This window comes from Ostrinia nubilalis, chromosome 5 (genome assembly GCF_963855985.1).
Source record: "Ostrinia nubilalis chromosome 5, ilOstNubi1.1, whole genome shotgun sequence".
In the NCBI taxonomy this organism is placed as follows: Eukaryota; Metazoa; Arthropoda; class Insecta; order Lepidoptera; family Crambidae; genus Ostrinia; species Ostrinia nubilalis.
In genome coordinates, this window is record NC_087092.1 from 6,843,843 (window position 1) to 6,862,079 (window position 18,237).

Sequence of the window (18,237 nt, forward strand, 5' to 3'; positions counted from 1 at the left end):
TACAGTCGGAAAATCTTTGCGGTAGGTACCTCGGATTGTAGTTAGTTGGACAGTGGTCATTTGACGGCCACTTGAATCGTCTCACCCCTAAGCTTTTGGCTACCACCGGCGCACTAAGCCGGTTGATGCCTAATCTCGGAGGCCCGGCCGCACTGAGTCGCTGACTATACTTTTGCTTCGCGCGTTGGTACTATATGGGGCTCGAGTATGGCCACAGAATAAGTAATAGTACAGGTACAGAAGGATTACTCCGCAAGACGATTTAAATAAATGCGAGTCTTGCTACGACGCGATACAGTGGAATTCAGCTCGCACAGCACTACGTACCTACAATTTTATTCACCTACAAGTTTTGTCTCTTTCTATCGCGTGCCTCTGAACTCTTCTTACGCTGTTAGGGTTGCTGTCTAGTGAAAAAATAATTAATCTACTTATTTGTAATGAGGTACGTATGTAGGTAAGTATGCATTCATTATGGAAAACCTTGGGAGAGGCCTTTGTCCAGCAGTGGACGTCATTTGGCTGAAACGAACGAATGCATTCGGAGCAGTAGTCATAGTAGGTTAGGTTCCTATACTATCCTAAGAATTATTGATTACCTACATGGCCAACATACCTTTCAGCATCTTTGGGAAGCGAAAAAAAAAGACAAATCCGGTAGATTACTTTTCTAATTTAAACACCCGAACGCCGCACAATATTTCTTTCTCTTTATGTCCATTTTTAAATAATACTTCGATCATAGAATTATAATCATACTACAATGCACGCCAGCGTCCTGACGAGCGCGCGCGTGACACTCGACTGATATAATACCCGCCGGCGGGGCGCTTCGCTGTAGGTAATTATCGGATGTACCGCGCGGAGTGAGCCAGGCCTGGTATGGCATAGTGCTGTGTTGTCGTGGAGCATCCTACTGTTGAAAAAAGCGCAACGCATGATATCACTGAGGCACAGGCTGAGGTAATTCGTGGATACCGCATAGTATCCGCAGTCCGTCTATTCCCGGTTGTGGACACTGACTATGTCCCTACTGAGGATAAATGGGAAAAAAATTATTGTCATTAGCGGCGACGTATAACAATCCTACTAATCCTACTTCCTTCTTCCTACTTCCTACTATAATATTATAAATGCGAAAGTTTGGATGTCTGGATGTTTGTTACTCTTTCACTCAAAAACTACTAAACGGATTTCGTTGAAACTTTACTGTATTATTGGTTATAACCCAGATTACCATATAGGCTATAATTTATGACGATATGTGACAAATAAATTTCAATAAATAAATAAGACGTGTCTAAAAAGCGCAATCTATCGTCATTGGTTAAAATCTACAGCGCTGGACAAACTACTGTTTTTGACGTTCGTAAATATTCATGCGGGGGAAGCCGTGAAACGCCATCTATCAACATGATATCAAACAACAGATTTTACGAACTAAGGAGTAAAACGAGGTCCACGCGTACGAAGTCGCGGGCGGCCGCTAGTTCAAAATAAAATTAATAATATTTGTATTCATCTGGTCTTACTTGACTTTTACTTTACGTATGTCATGCACGATGACATTTGCGTCAATATTTGTGTACGTCCCCACTAGGCATAATTGGGATGTATTTTTCTAATTTGTCATAAGTTGTGAGAAAGCCTGTAGCTACAACTGGGAAAGTATGTGTCGCCACTGGTGACAATCGATATTATTATGCCATTTATCCTCAGTGGCGTCAAAGCTAGTGTCGACAACCGAGAATAGACGCCAGTTGCGAGGTGACCATAGGTCCCAAGGGGAAATGTACGTGTACGTGCACCACGAGAGGTGGAAACCAAAAGGTAGAGGCTTGAGGATCTAGGCCCTAGAGTGCTGAAGGGTACGCCTGGCCGTCAGCCAAATTTTACGTCGCACCATACAGGCAGTTCTGCCTGTATTAGAGGAGTGGGTGCGACGGCATGATCGCCTCACACATAGGGCGACCCAGGTTCTACCGGGCCATGGGTGCTTCGGGCCATTCTTCCACCGTATAGGCCGAGAGCCTGTAGATGGTTGTCGGTTAACACTGCAGTCTTGGCACGTGAGTCACCGCAGCAGACTGACATGCTCCAACAGTGCCCAGCCTAAGCGAACGAGCGGCGGTTGGAAATGACCTCTCCCTACCAATCGGGAAGAGGCGTGAGATAGATAGATAAATTGTTGATTTGTTGTAACACACACTTTTTTTAATGCTATTAACACACACATTATGAATAGTTGCTATTGAAATTCAATTCAATATCGAAATAAAGTTAGTTAGTCAAGAAACACACTAGGTGACACCACTGGTATTTTGTTACACAGGTTAGTAATAATTTCAACAGTTGCAACATAACAAAAGTGACAAAACAACAGAAGATAAAGATGACTAGCGTTTCAAATAGTTCCCTGCGTTAGAGTGATGTGTGCCGCAGCGATGCAAAAAGCAAAGGGCTCATTATAAACACTACCCTCAAAAGGGCAGAACACTGATTTTGAGCTTTTGCTAGAGAACGCATGAAGCGTACAGGTACGGAATGAACCCGCTCGCTTTCGGAAACAATATCTACATTAGTATAAAATATATTCTTATGAGACAAATAATCTTATGGTATAGTGTGCTTACTTTCTGTGAAAGTGTTCTTTCACAGAAAGAAGCAGTGGAAAGGGGGAGCGAGAGGCCTCAGCCGACACTCCGGTTATCCGCCGCCGACACCCTGGGCGCAAGAGAACAGCTTATGGTCTCCAACTGTCCCTTCCTAACAGGCCTCGGTCGCTAGACATGGAGGTGTCTGGTGGCGGCTAAGGACGAATGCTACAGGTAACAGCCAATGGCGATGTCCCGCGTTCCCTCATATCACTCATATGGATCATGGCAGAAACAGTCAGGTTTTTAGTGGGTGTAGGGGCTACCCACCTTCTGGTAGGAAGAACCCCACATAACCTACTAGCTGCCCCCGCAGCTAGTGGGTATGTATAATGTTATGCATTTTCCGGATAAAAAAGAATAGTTAACAGGAGAAGTTTGTTTTGAATAGAACGGATTTGAAAAAATCTCTCACCATTAAAATTCAAATTTTTTTTCTGCTGAACATAGGCTGTATAAAATATTCTCAAAATAGTAAAAAACCTTTGATAATTTACTATTTGATAAAGAATTTTGCGTATTTATTATTTATTAGGACTAATGTATACCTACCATGATTTACAATTATGGAGTCGGTGTTGGAAGATTTGAAGATTTTATAGTTTCCTTGAGCTGTCACTTGACAGCCTGGCACACTTTTACGATGGTGGATCAAAGTATTTTGGTTTGACTATAGAGCGTGAGAACACGCACACAGTCACAATTATTTTAGTGTGAATAAAAATAGCATCGAAATTACCTAAACTTGACATGCCACGCTAGACGTAAACGCTCTTAACTCCAGGAATAGATTTCAGTGCGCTCCGGTTTACAAATTAGTATTGGCCTGAGGAACAAAATGCACTATAGTTTCATTCTGGGCAGCACTTGGTCCAACTTCCATACATGGATTGGCACTGTCCTTTTAAATAGAATATGATTTTTCACCTATAATTCGCGACTTTTTCGACATTAATCCATGACCTTTTGCCTACAAGGAGACTTGTATTTTATTATGCCTACTTTAGCCTGCCAGTGTCGTTCCATTGATGCCCCTAACATTACACATTACTATAACACCGTTACACTCGATGAAACTTTGGATGATGTAGGATATATTATGCATGTAGACAATGCTATTTGGTTAATCTGGGGGCACGGCAGTGCCCCCGCCAAGTCGAGCGCAAAGCAAACACTGCCGTACCATCCTTTACTGGAACCATTTCGCCGCATTTTCAGGCCCCTATTTGAGAACCTCTGGATAAGACCAGAACGCAGAAATTTTCGTCATCTAGTAAGCTATAATCACATACTTAAAATCCAAAATTTCAGGTCTGTAGGTCATTTAGTTCCGAAGTTAAGCGAAAGCAAAGTTTCGCATTTATGACACTCACTCACTGATGATCATCAAAATAGAACTAGTACTTCCCATAAACTCAGAGAGCTGAAATTTGGTACAGAGTTAGGGTTTAATGGCCACATAAAGGGAAAACTATAAAAACTAGGAAAATCGAAGATTTGGAGTAACACCACATTCATAATCAATACTACTAGCGCCACACTGGCACCGTGGTGTTCGCCTGTACCGCTCACCGGTAGATGGCGCTAGCACTTTGAGTGTCGATTTTCTGCACCGCGGTGTCCAGATTTTTTTTCCTTTCTAGACTCCCCGTCGATTAAGTAATTTGCATTTCGTCGATTTCGTTTATTATATCGTGAGGTTAGCTAAGGTTAAGTTATTAAAACGATTCTTATTCGTTGTCCATTTTAAAGGTAAGTTTATTTGTGTTTAATATCGTAAAAAAAAAATGAATGTCAATAATACTTATTAAAGGACGACGACGTTAAATAATTATGCCACTTTCTACAAAAAGAAGTGAAATCCCACCAAAAACATTCTGTAAAAAACTAGCCAAGTCTCGATGGAGATGCTTGTTTATCTCTAAAAAGTAATGAAATCTAGACAAAGTCGTGCCAAGTCTATGGTTCCTTACTGCGATTTCTTTATTATTATAATTAATGTTGTGTGACTTGGCCGTTGAACAATCTTTATTAAGATAATCATAGGTTAAGTATTATCGAAATACGCTCAACGTTTTCCAAGTGGCAATTTATTTTCCATCGTCAATGGGTAGCGGTTCTGGTGACAGATTGGTGCAATGGTGTCATGGAGCACCTGATTTTGTACCCTTCAACGGCCAAGTCACACAACATTAATTATAATAATAAAGAAATCGCAGTAAGGAACCATAGACTTGGCACGACTTTGTCTAGATTTCATTACTTTTTAGAGATAAACAAGCATCTCCATCGAGACTTGGCTAGTTTTTTACAGAATGTTTTTGGTGGGATTAAATTGACTGGCTTAGGTGGAGACTCAAACCCATTCCCATTTGCAAGATAAATACAAACTATAATAATACTCACAGTAGTATTGTTAAGTGTAGATCCCAAGTCGAACTCATCGCCAACCAAAGTAATGGTATCTGGATTAGCCCCCGTCAGTTTCTCAATAGCCTTCCTAGCGTCAGCATCGCTCTCGATATTTCCCAAGTTCCTGCTCAAAAACTCTATATCGGCTTCCACAAGCCCATCGATCAATGGATTCTGATCATCGTCAGTGTCTTTACAAAGCGAAAACGCATCGTCATTTTCCAGTTTTATATCCTCAACTTTGATACCGTCAATGTCATCAATGCTCTCAATTTTGACGCTCACATCTAAATCGCCGACTTTGATTCCATCGACTTTGTCTATCTCATCCAAATCCTCAACTTTTATGTTATCCACCTTTATGTCATCAATGTCCTCGACTTTTATATCAGCGAAATCTCCATCGTCCTTCAGACTGGGTACTTCGGGGAAGTCCCTGGTATCATCTGAGCTAGTGATATACTGACTGGCGTTGAAATTATTGCTATCATAGTTCGAAGACGGTGGTTCTATCTTTATATCTTCCAGTTTCACTTCTTCGGGGTTACTAGTGGACGGTTGAGGGCTTTCTACGTTGTCGGTACTCATGATTCTTTTGGTGATGTATGTTTTTATTTTGCGGAGCATGAATGGAGGGACTTTGAAGCCCGTTAGTTCGCCGAGCATCGGCAAGGAATTGTGTTTGTACGCATCGCTTTTTGCTAGCTCTTCAATGTCTTCTAATACCTGAAAAAGTAAAGCAGTATAATTAATTTATTAAATAGATTTACATCTCTTTCAACATAGTATAAAAAACTAAGAGAGAGAGATATCTAGATACTATACAATAAAGTAAGCATTCACACGCTGTAACAATTTTTTTCAGAAGTTATTAAATTTAAATTACTCTTTATTGCTGATTTCAAGGCTTAACAACCGTGGGCAGACTTAAAAACCACCCTTGGAGTGTGACATGACATGCCTCAATCAGACTGAACACTTGATACTTTGATAGCCCTTCAAATACCACATTTATAAATACTCTTTTGCCCGCGGCTTCACCCGCGTGAAATTTAGTTTGTCACACACAGATCGTCATAAATTATAGCCTATATGTTATTTTGGGTTATAAACAATAATACTGTAAAATTTCATCAAAATCCGTTCAGTAGTTTTTGCATAAAAGAGTAACAAACATCCAGTAATCCACATTAATAGGAAGGATAATATTCCAATCTCACCATGATGTAAGTTTTCCCGCCAACAGCATTCACCAAGTTGTGGCTGGCTATCCACTCTTTATCAGCGCTGTCCGCAGGGTAACGGAGCAACCCGGCGTGTCTGGTGTACAGGCGCCCGCGCGAGTTTCCCAGTCCCAGAACCTGTAAATAACAGTTAATTTAGATGAGGAATAGACATTCAAAAACGTAAGCAGGTATGTATGTACTTTTTGAAGTAACATATTTTAACTGTATGGATGAATGGGTAGTATAACAGAAAAATCTAAGTAAGATTGAGCTCTGTACACTTTTGTAACTAGAATAATGAGGCGTCAATAGTCCTATGCTGAAGGTCGGACTGGCTGACTTGAGATCCCAAGTTATGTTGGTTCGAACTATTGTGGTGAACTCAATATTTAGATTAGCATGAGGAGCAGACTGACAGAGTATGTATTAACTTTATGTGCATGAGACCCCATAATGAACATTTAAAAATATATTTACTTTATGTGCGTGAGACCCCATAATGAACAATGTGTCTTGGGTGAGTCTTGAAGGATTCCACTTCTCCGGGTCTCTCAAGGCTGGCGACGGCAGAGGGGACGAAGAAGCGCTGTCCGAATTGTCCTCTTGCTTTATTTTCTTGCGTCTGAAGCCCAAATCGGTATCTAGTTCCACTTCTTTGCGCTTTTGGGATGGACTCTGCAACTGTTACGTAATAACTTATGATAAGGTTTTTTGGGGGATTACTAATGTTTGGCCAAAAAACGTTTCCCAAATTATCACATCGCAAACAACGTTTCGCAAATTTTCATTTGGCAAATTCTCATTTGGCAAAACAACTTATTGCAAACTTTTAATTCGCAAATGTCGTTTTCGGCACATTATTGTTTAGCAAATTATTGTTTAGCAAAGTATGTTTTGCCAAATGTTTCATTTGGCAAAAATATTTCACGATAAACTATTTACAAAATAATTTGATTGGTGCATAGAATGGAATACAAATTAGTTTGTGGTTATTATTTTGTTTAGTGGGTAGTTAATATAAAATTTGTTCAAAATTAATTTTCATATTTCACTCTTTTTATCGAAATTTCCAAATGATTTATTAATAATAGAGATTATTCTAGCGCGTTAAGGGTCACTGTTCTAACCTAACCTAACCTACTATTTTCTGCAATACCTACTTTCTGCAACCATACTATTTTCTGCAATCTCTTTGTTTTACATAAAATTCTTGTGAAAACCATGATCATCTGCCTTATGCTTTGATTTGTGGGTAACGCTGGGTAAGTATGTGAAGTGTCAATTTGACCAAACAAATTATTTGGGATATAATATTAGGCAAAATAAAACATTTGGTATATAAACATTTGCCAAGTAAAAATTTGCCAAATGATAATTTGACCAAATGAATTAGTTGCGAAAAGTACAGTTGCTAAAAGTTCATTTGGGAAATGAAACTTTGGCGATAAGTTGTTTGCGAAGTGAAATTTGGCGAAAAGTAATTTGGCCAAACGGAAGGATACCTTTTTTGGGACATACATAGCTGACCTAACATGCACGAATAAGTAATCCATTACCAAAATATAGCAAGTGACAATCTGAGAAGATAATACAGTCAAAACATGAACACACTTTGAAAAGGAGTACTTATAAATAAATATTTAAGAAAAATTTTATGTTACACCACAATGCTATTATTATACGTCCTCTATGTTTACAGAATAAATAAAATGTTCTTCGAAATTATGAGAATTTATGTAATTGACTTACCTGCTTGGTGAATTTGGTGTCTGTGCTATTGTTGGATTCGGAATCACTGTGCTCTTGAGGTGACGGGGTAGGTTTTGGTGGCGTTGTGTACAGGAGTCGCGTTGCGTCCAACATAGCTCGGCATACTGCTCGCACCTGTCGCAGAAGTAGTTAATAAAATTTTTAATAACATATTCAAGGTATTAAAAAACTTACTAGAGCTTCTTTATTGAGAAAATATCGATTAAGGGCTGATTTTTCAATCATCAGATATCTTTTAACTGAAGAATAAACTTGCCATTTTGACATATTTCCCATACTGAAACTGTCAATATGCTAAACTTATTCTTCAGATAAAAGTTATCTGACTATTGAAAAATCAGCCCTAAGGCTACTGTTTCGAATTCTGAATTTTACTACAGTTCCTTTACTGATCTGATGCCATTACAGAAACAATCTTCTTCTGATGAGAAATTAAGAAATACCTATCATACTCATGGCTCAACAGCGAATACCCTCTAAAGCTTCTCTTCTTGCTTTCATCAACATCTTTTTAGGCAACTAGGTAGATTCAATTCAATGCAATGTCTTTTCTAAAGAATGGTAATCATTATTAAGAAGTGTAACCTCTCACTGACATGTTTATTAGAAAATTTAATTAAAATACCAACCTGATCTTCACTCACTGATTCATCTCCCAAATTCAGCCTTATATTGTTAACAGCAGGAACGAAAAATTTCTGAAAAGCAATGTTACTTATTTTCATTCATTGTTCTCATTCAATGTGTGTAAACAGTAAATAAACGATCAGCATACTTTGTTCTTATCTAACAAATAAATATTGGATTCATTCGTTTGAAGCTGTTACTTATTGCAGAGTTATCAATATGTCAACAATAAAATAAGGACAGCTTTAAATTATCAGGAATCATAATTCTGTTCATGTGTTGTGATTCATACATAACACATCAAATGTTTGTGTACTAATAATTAAGTACAGAATGTTGATGTCTGATACCTTAACTGATTCTTAGGCTGAGTTGCACCACCTAACTTTAACAGTAACTGGTGTTTTTTGTATGGAGCTGACAGATTTTTTGACGATAGTTAGTTAAAGTAAAAGATGGTACAATCCAACATTAAAATTAAAAGTGTTTAAACGAACCTCCAGGTACTTTTTGATGACTTGATCAATCTCTCTTGTGACGGCCGACTGTATGGTCTGTCTTAACATATCCAGGGACTTGTTAGCACTCGCCCGGAACTCTGCTATTGGCCTTGAATGAGGTTGAACTGGACCGGGAAGGCTGAATCGTCGGTGCATAGCAGCAAGTGTGTTGATGGCAATTTGCCGTGTTATTGGCTGTTTCTGAAGCGTAAAAATACTCATATAAAGTAAAATGTTTTAAATTTAAACACTATTTTTAGTTACAATTGTTGCTACGATAGTATAATGAAGAGATTATCAAAGTAAAGCTTGTAATTGAATTCAAGGCCAAGGGTGTGACACCCATTTGCCAGATGTATATTTATGTACATTCTACTGTCACACGTAGTGTAGGCAAGCTTACATCACGAAATGCACATATTTAATTCATTATAGGAGTTTTATGAATAAATTAAAGATTTATAGTTATGAATTCTACTATGTAAAATAAAGCAATATTTAAATGTTGGCGACATTATTTATTTACCTGCATGTTTGCTGCGCTTGTGTCGCTAGCACGTACAATTAGCGTTTTGGTCGGAGCCTGAAAATTCCATGAACTGCTAGCCGAATTATCAGGCGTATTTTGAGGCGTCGCTTCAACGTTACTCCAACTCTTTTGAATCACCATTTCGTATCACTCAAAGAACCAACACCAACAAAAACAAGACTAGCACTTAAGCGACGTGTTAACTAAAAATTATTTCGACGCATTTTATTCAGTTATTTGTTAATTTTTAGAAAAAAATAATTTACATTTGCAGCGTATTTTCAATCAATCAATCAATATTTTGGGTTTTGAGTTTTTTAATTTTCGAAGATTGGGGCTACACTTTTTTGCCCACAGTCACAGAGTAAAATATATTTTCGGAGATGGCAGGTATAGGTGTATCAGAATCTCATGGCAAACAAAAATATTGGAAAAGTGTGTTTTTCATATGGCAATTGTCTATGGTTTAATTGTCACCTGTCAAAGAAAATTATGAAATCTGTCAGCCGCTGCAAAAATTTTGTAATCTCTTCTTGACTATTTGTTATTTTTGTGAAAAAATCGAAAAAGCTCAAGCAAGTCATATTGTTTTCAATGTGAATTGTAAAATAAGGCATAATTCAAAGTCAATCTTTGATTCTAAAGCGCGTCGTCGAGTTGACAGTAAGTTGGACTGAAATATTTTGATACATTTAGTTTATTACCCAATTACGTCACAAGGAGGGTTATGTTTATTTATATTATTCTTAATAGCTGCTTTATCGGGGTTTTCAGGTATATCTCACAAATTGGTGCAGGGGAATGGTCAAAATGTTATGACCATGTAAAGAAAATTGAAAAAGATTTTATCTCTTTATTTTGATCATCTATTGAAGAACAAGAAATTGCAAGTGGAGTTCTTAGAATCGTTTTCTAGTTCTGAATGAAGTGATAAGTTAAAAGTATGATGCATAATAAAATTAGTTACTTAAATTAATAATACGATTTATTTATTTTTCAAGACACTTTCCCGATGATAACAACATTCTTCATACACATACCTACCTAAAATGTATATTCGTACTTCATGTTCATTAATATTAAAGTCATAAAAGTAAAAAATTAAACAGTATCAAGATCGTTTATTCCAATTTCCCCAGTATTGCTCTCAACAAAGTTTATTTTCCCTATTTGCCATGAGATTCTGGTACACCTATATTAAAAATGTTATCAATGTGGTTCAATGGTTTCGGATCCAAAAAAAAATGTTAGGCTGAAGCAATAATTACTTAATTTAAAGTTTCACTTTACCTTTACTCAACATCAAAAATAGGCTTGGGTTCACCATCATACTCAAGTAGAGGATAAGCTAAATAAAACAATTTGAGTGTGCTCATAAGAGATGAGCACGAAATTAAATACTTGTAAAAAAACCTAGTGAAAGTGCATCAAAAGAAATAATGAAGTCTCTTTTCGTTGTTTTATTTTTGAGTTTGTGGCACAAAAAAGCAAAAACTGTGGTGTTGCATTTTATAGATGACCCACGCTGAATTGTCCCGCCAAACTCAATGACAGGGGGGCGCTACCATCGTTCAACTATATGGTTTCCAACATGGCAAAAATCTGAACCAGCGATCCGGTATTGACGGTGGCGCCCCACTGTCAATGTCATCGACAGGACAGTCCAGTATTTTGGAACTATATGTCATAATTTCAGCAATGAACATTTGATTTTGGCCAGCAATTTGACAGATATCAGATGTTGATGACGTCTCACAATTTTTGACATTGACATTTTTTACCTACCTTCTCCTGAGCTGAGTTTGCTGCTGAAGCTTTCTCCACTTTCTTTTACCAGATTAAACAGGGGTATGTACCGAATTATTCTAAATTTATTAGAAGCAAAACATGCAATCGTGCCGTAATGTTATCATGAAACGCGTCTCGTACATTCAGTATACTTCACACGACCAATCGTGAGCACCGCTGTTGCTTACCTAGTTCTTTGGTGTGGTGAGGCATATTACTGTGTGTAGCTATCAACTTCCAATTAGTCCTGTCAGCGACGTGGTGCAAGTACGACGAGTCCGTCATCTTGTAATAGTTAATATTCCTGATATCTTGAAATCTTCAGCTGGTAAGCAAATAAGTTACAGTTATAAAGTTAGGTATTTATATTAGTGCTTAGTTAGCTCGTCAATTTAATGACGTAGGTACCGGTTCGCCGTAAATTTCCTCTAGAAGTATATTTTATTTACTCATTTACAAATTGTTGAACTTTGTACTAAGGCAAACTTGTTTTGCAAGTATAAATGGTTGCTTTACGAATTAACTGTTTTAGAATTTGATTATTCTATCAGTACTACCCACAATAAATAACAAGCCCTTTTGAATAATGTTCAGGTTTTATTGATAAATTTTAAACTCAGGCATTTAACATTCCGCATACTATTTATCCAATTAATCAAATTATTGGCTTAAATTGGATACTATGCTAAGGGTGTTCTTATGTGTTGCTTATAACTGTTTCTATTGATCAAAATATGAATATGGTATCCATCATTTTCTAGTAACCATTTAGCTCATTATTCAATAGGAGTATCATGCTAATTGTAATCAAGGTCATAGAAACTGTCCACATAACACTGATATTACAAGACTAAATAAGTGTTACATTTATTCATAAGAACAGAAAAGTGTTGTTTTTACTATATCAAAGGTTGAAGGTCATTGCATATTGAAATAAGTAGCTGTTTTTACTGTGATTGTGACTGATATTAATGTATGTAGAAGAAAGATAACTGTAAATTGAAATATAAATACCCATCATACAATTAATAAACTAGGGTCATTCAGAAATAGCTAACCACTTCCCATAAAATATATTTTATGAATTGAATGTTACATAATAATTAAAGCTTTACATTTTTTATGCTTATTTAAAGTTTATATAAGGTGTTATTTTTTGTACTGATCATACTTTACCAACGCATCTAATAAAATCATACAAATACAACCCAAGTGTTTTTAAAAAAAAATTCAGGCTAGTTTTTGTTTTTACTTTTCCTAACAAAAAAAAGATATTATTTTTACAACCATCCTGTCTTCACTCACTGCCTCTCTCTCTTTCTTTACTCATTTCATTCATACGAGTACGAACAATGGCCGCGCGCATTCATTCAACGTTCACACACATAAAGGTTAGATTACACTAAACCTACGTTACCAAAAATTATCACTCGTGAGTATGTACGATGTTACGTCATGTTAATAGGTACTACGCGCTAGGAGAAACAAAATCTAGCTACATAAGTAGGTAAATAAGTGTATTTTCATTAGTGTAATAGCGGGGGACTTTTCCAACGAACCGAGGCGAATCATCCGCGTTAAACTAGAAATTTAAAAAAGGATAGAAATTGGAATTCAATATCTACGGTTTCGTAATGCCTACGCAATTTATTTAGAGACGTAATAAAAAATTGATAGGTACATACCTATTACTACTTCGCTTCGCTTCAGTGGAAATGCACCCTAATATTGAATGTGAATAGGTGTTGTAAATAAAACTCACTGATCAATTTTCCTGGTTTTAATTCCTAAATTATGATTTGCCATCACACTTTAGATTCATTGATTTTACTTATTCACACATTTACCTATTTTGAATGTTGTTATTTAAAGTTCCTAGGTTATTATTACACTAATCACAATACATTTTGAACGTCAAGCCTTTGTTGAATGTTCACGTAAACACTGTCTTGCACTGTCTAATCTAGCCACGATCGAATTGAGGTAATGCTTTCGGGCTGCACACTTGCTTGCTGTTCACTAGACACCACGTCGGATGTTGTATTCACAATTCGCGCACTAACTTTTTTACGGAAAAAGTCCCTTTCGCGTAAACAAGCACTCATCTGTCCAAATCACACTGTAGGTATGTACCTAGGTAGACTTCCGCAATAACCATCGATAGAACTAGGTCGCGGTCGTGGCCCTTTGGCAACAACTCCTTGATAAGGCATTCCGTATTTTTACGCAAAAGCCGCCGTCTGCGGCGCTCGCATCTGGGTACCGCCAGCACTGTGCCGGTGATTGAAATTGAAATCCAGAACTTCGTCCTCGAAGCGCACGGAATCTCGTCAAGTCAGGATACGGCTGCGCTCCCTGAAGCGCTGCGCGGCTCCAAACAAGCAATGAAGGTTTTCGACTCGTCAATGTTTCTCGTCGGCCAGTTAGTGTGCCCGAAACATAATTTCACCTGCGTTTTGTTATTGATCAAGCGCGGCATTGTAATAAATCACACATACACTGCAATACGTTTGGGCGCATTGGACGGACTGGGACGATTATTTATGTTGTTGCGCTCCCGCATGCCGATCGGCGGCTCGGCGCGGGCTGTGGGCGCGGAGCGACTGGCATGGCAGCGAGCGATATCAATATGGCCGACTCACGCGGCGCGGCACGTGGCAGGTCGTTGCCCTCGGCCGGCTACTACGATAGTGCGTACAAACGAATACTCACCGCGCTCAAAGGATGATTTATTTTTTATTTTTTTCGAAACATTCTTTGTCGTTTTACTCGAAAACTAGCCTGAATTTTTTTTTAAAAACACTTGGGTTGTATTTGTATGATTTTATTAGATGCGTTGGTAAAGTATGATCAGTACAAAAAATAACACCTTATATAAACACTTTCTTCTGAGTTTAGTTTCTTCAGTTTAATCATAAAATTCTACCTACCTACCTAAATACTTACCTAACTTTTATAAAATTTGAAATTTGTAAAGAAATCTTATGACCTTGGTCACTATCATCAAAAAAAGAAAATTATTCTTGTCACAGACATTTTTTTTTCAATTCTATTTAAAATCATACTGTTATCTTTGTGGCTAACTGCTATCTGTGTTATATGTTAGACTAGCGGCCGCCCGCGACTTCGTACGCGTGGATCCCGTTTTACCCCCTTCATCTATCTTACGCGGTTTAGATTTTTTCATACAAATGTTTTTTCCCGCTAACTCCCGTTCCCGTGGGAATTTTGCAATATCCTGTTGCAACTAAGCTTTACGTTTACTAAGGTACCTGCATGCCAAATTTCAAGCGTCTAACTTAAGCGGTTTAGATTTTTCATACAAAAGGATTTTCCCGCTAATTCCCGTTCCCGTGGGAATTCCTAAGTATACTATAACCTGCCCAGGAGTATGAAGAACAATTGTACCAAGTTTCGTTAAAATCCGTCAAGTAGTTTTTGTTTCTATAAGGAACATACAGACAGACAGACAGACAGACAAAAATTTTACTGATTGCATTTTTGGCATCAGTATCGATCACTAATCACCCCCTGATAGTTATTTTGAAAATATATTTCATGTACAGAATTGACCTCTCTACAGATTTATTATAAGTATAGATATAGATAATGATGAGTGGCAAATATTTTTGTTATTACTTTAGCTAGGCTATTTTTTGAACTTATAACAATAAAACGAGTCTTCATAAAATTATAAACAATATAAACTAACAATAACAACATAATACAATTTTTTCCAAAAATTTTATTTACATAGCTAGGTACTTACACAGTTTTAGTTGTGGTACACAATAATTTATATGGAAATTGTAATAGGGCCTCAAATATACATATTTTAGAAATTGTGATCTGTAGTACAATCACTGTTAATGACTGCCTAAATTATTTATTGAAAATTAACAGTAGCTAGTTACAATAGGATGTAGTTAAGCTATTTGATGTCATGGAAATTATTTTTAACAATTTTCCTCTCATTGTTTACAGTACTACCACAATGTCGAAGATAAAGGCAGGACCCGTCGTCGACATCTTGGGAGATGAGATGACCAGAATCATCTGGGATCTCATTAAAGATAAGTTGATTTTGCCCTTCTTAGACATCGAACTGCACACCTATGATTTGGGTATGGAATACCGTGATAAGACTGACGACCAGGTCACCATTGATTGTGCTAACGCCATAAAAAAATACAATGTCGGTATTAAGTGCGCCACCATCACCCCCGATGAGAAAAGAGTTGAAGAATTCAAGTTGAAAAAGATGTGGAAGAGTCCCAATGGTACCATCCGTAACATTCTTGGCGGCACTGTCTTCAGAGAGGCAATCATTTGCAAGAACATTCCGCGTCTTGTAACTGGCTGGGAAAAGCCTATCATCATTGGTCGTCATGCCCATGCTGACCAATACAAAGCTACAGACTTCGTCGTACCAGGAGAAGGTAAATTGGAACTTATCTGGACACCTCCTTCTGGACAACCCATTAAGCATGTAGTAAACGAATTCAAAGGTGCTGGTGTTGCCTTAGGAATGTTCAACACTGACGCGTCCATTGTAGATTTCGCTCATTCATCATTCAAATATGCTTTAGATAGAGCATACCCTCTTTACTTGAGCACCAAGAACACCATTCTCAAGAAATACGACGGCAGATTCAAGGACATCTTCCAGGAAATTTACGAAAAGGAGTACAAGGCGCAGTTCGAAGCTAAGGGTATTTGGTACGAGCACAGACTGATTGACGACATGGTTGCCTATGCTATGAAGTCCGAGGGTGGCTTTGTTTGGGCTTGCAAGAACTACGATGGTGATGTACAGTCTGATTCAGTCGCCCAGGGCTATGGATCTCTCGGTCTTATGACATCTGTGCTTATTTGCCCTGATGGAAAGACAGTGGAGGCTGAGGCAGCTCACGGTACCGTCACAAGGCACTACCGTTTCTACCAGCAAGGAAAGGAGACATCCACCAACCCTATTGCTTCCATCTTTGCATGGACCAGAGGCCTCCTGCACCGCGCGAAGTTAGACAACAACGACGCACTCAAGAACTTCGCAGAAACTCTGGAGAAGGTCTGCGTTGACACTATTGAATCTGGAGTAATGACAAAGGATCTCGCTATTTGCATTAAGGGAATGAACAATGTCAAGAGGGCAGATTACTACGAAACATTCGAATTTATGGACAAACTGGCTGAAAACTTGAAGAAGAGTCTCGGCAAATGATTGCCTGAACATAAATTCAAGAGTAATCTTTGATAACTTTATTATTTATTTTTGTCACAAAAAATTTAAAAATTTTGAACTATTTTTCGTTACTGGGATTTTAAGGTTTACAGTGTATTTTACGCATTTATTTGTATTTAAAGTTTATTAAAGTCTTTGTATAGAACGCATATATTTTATTTTCGTAACTTTTCCGTTAGGTATTTATTTGCAATCAATCAACATGGAAAGCATTGGGGGAGGCCTATGTTCAACAATGGACGTCCTATGGCTGAAATGATGATGATGATTTATTTGCAGAACATTTCGACATCAAATTGTTATTATTTCCCCAATATTACCTCAACAAATTTATCAGCCCAGTTAAATGATAAACTGGTCTGCGGTTATTGATAAGAGGCCCAAAATGCTCACCTCACTCAATATTGCGAAAACAAGTGCCAGTTACTAGCCATGCTAGACTTCATGTTGTGTAGATATTGGTAGGTAGATATATCTGTCATCTATGATAAGAGGAAACAAGCACTTACGTATTTAGGTACGTGTAAATTCAAAGGAGTTGTAGTGTTGACATTGTTATCACTCCTCACAGCGTTCACCCGGAGGTTCAAGGCTATAGGTACAGAGCCAAGTAATGTAACTTCATATTTTAGTGCTACTTATGCAAAGGCAAATTAACCATTTAAATATTTCTACAAGCCCAAATCTAATTTCAAAGACTTATCTACATAATTACGTCTACAGTTAGTACGTCATTGCTACTATTTGGAATATCTAATCGCTATTTTAGTACACGTGTAGGACGTAGGTACACACCTCCATAGCAGCCAAATTCAAATTATAATCTTTATTGTTTAGTAGGTACTTAATACATTTTTGCACCTAGATAGAAGATGGTCACATTCTCACATTTTTTATTAATCCCGATCGAAAACATAGCTCTAGCTACTTATGAAATACGTGGCTACATGAGCCTGACCCACAGACCCACACAGGTCATAGGTACACGTTTCTGTGTGAGAAATTCCCACTAAGTACCTAAGCAAATAGGCAGCAACTAGGTAGATGTTGCCCGCGACTTCACAAGCTACCTAGTACCAAAGCATTAGTTTTACTTTTAACATTAACATTGTAGTTTAATCAAAAACTGACCAGTAATTTTTGCATGAGTTACAAACATTTATCTTTGAATGATTTGGTTCCCGGGCAATGGAAACCGCTAGAAAATACGATAAAATAACATCGGATTCGATCTTGTGTCTCTGAAAGTATTACTTTAAAAATTATTCAGTCGCTTAAAAACAAGAATGTGTATTTTCGCTCGTGGAGTGAAATAATACTAGTGGATACTTAGATAATTTTTATGCGTAAACAGAGTCTTAGAATCTACTTTATGTTATGCTTAAAAAACAATGATAGATCTTGAACTTTGCCACTACTTACCACACCCCCAAAAGTTCATCCATAATAAGTAATTAAACATTACATTATTTAAATAAACCGACGGTTT

General features: G+C 37.5%; 2 protein-coding genes across 3 annotated transcripts; one reads left to right on the plus strand and one right to left on the minus strand.

Moving 5' to 3' along the window:
* Positions 1-3,462: 3,462 nt before the first annotated feature.
* On the minus strand, positions 3,463-10,067 carry LOC135072125 (uncharacterized). Its single transcript, XM_063966079.1, has 8 exons — positions 9,716-10,067; positions 9,187-9,390; positions 8,692-8,760; positions 8,042-8,176; positions 6,740-6,973; positions 6,287-6,427; positions 5,061-5,792; positions 3,463-3,480 (listed from the first exon to the last, which is right to left on the minus strand). Exons 1-8 carry the CDS (start codon positions 9,857-9,859, stop codon positions 3,463-3,465), a joined length of 1,677 nt encoding a protein of 558 aa, XP_063822149.1. The 5' UTR covers positions 9,860-10,067.
* A 1,395-nt stretch (positions 10,068-11,462) lies between these two features.
* Positions 11,463-16,893, plus strand: LOC135071730 (isocitrate dehydrogenase [NADP] cytoplasmic). Of its 2 annotated transcripts, none has more exons than XM_063965510.1 (2): positions 11,463-11,566; positions 15,491-16,893. In XM_063965510.1, the coding sequence occupies exon 2, from the start codon at positions 15,501-15,503 to the stop codon at positions 16,725-16,727; it is 1,227 nt and encodes a 408-aa protein (XP_063821580.1). In that variant the 5' UTR covers positions 11,463-11,566; positions 15,491-15,500; the 3' UTR covers positions 16,728-16,893. The 2 variants fall into 2 exon arrangements, with proteins under 2 accessions (XP_063821580.1, XP_063821579.1); XM_063965509.1 differs by lacking the exon at positions 11,463-11,566 and adding an exon at positions 11,660-11,834.
* The last annotated feature ends 1,344 nt before the right edge of the window (positions 16,894-18,237 follow it).

Excerpts from the sequence above, each read along its gene's own strand:
- LOC135071730 (XM_063965510.1), top strand. The coding sequence starts at position 15,501 with ATGTCGAAGATAAAGGCAGGACCCGTCGTCGACATCTTGGGAGATGAG.
- LOC135072125 (XM_063966079.1), bottom strand. The coding sequence starts at position 9,859 with ATGGTGATTCAAAAGAGTTGGAGTAACGTTGAAGCGACGCCTCAAAAT. Across the intron at positions 8,761-9,186 it reads TCATCAAAAAGTACCTGGAG|AAATTTTTCGTTCCTGCTGT; the intron begins GTTCGTTTAAAC and ends ATTGCTTTTCAG. Across the intron at positions 8,177-8,691 it reads AATCAGTGAGTGAAGATCAG|GTGCGAGCAGTATGCCGAGC; the intron begins GTTGGTATTTTA and ends CTTCTGCGACAG.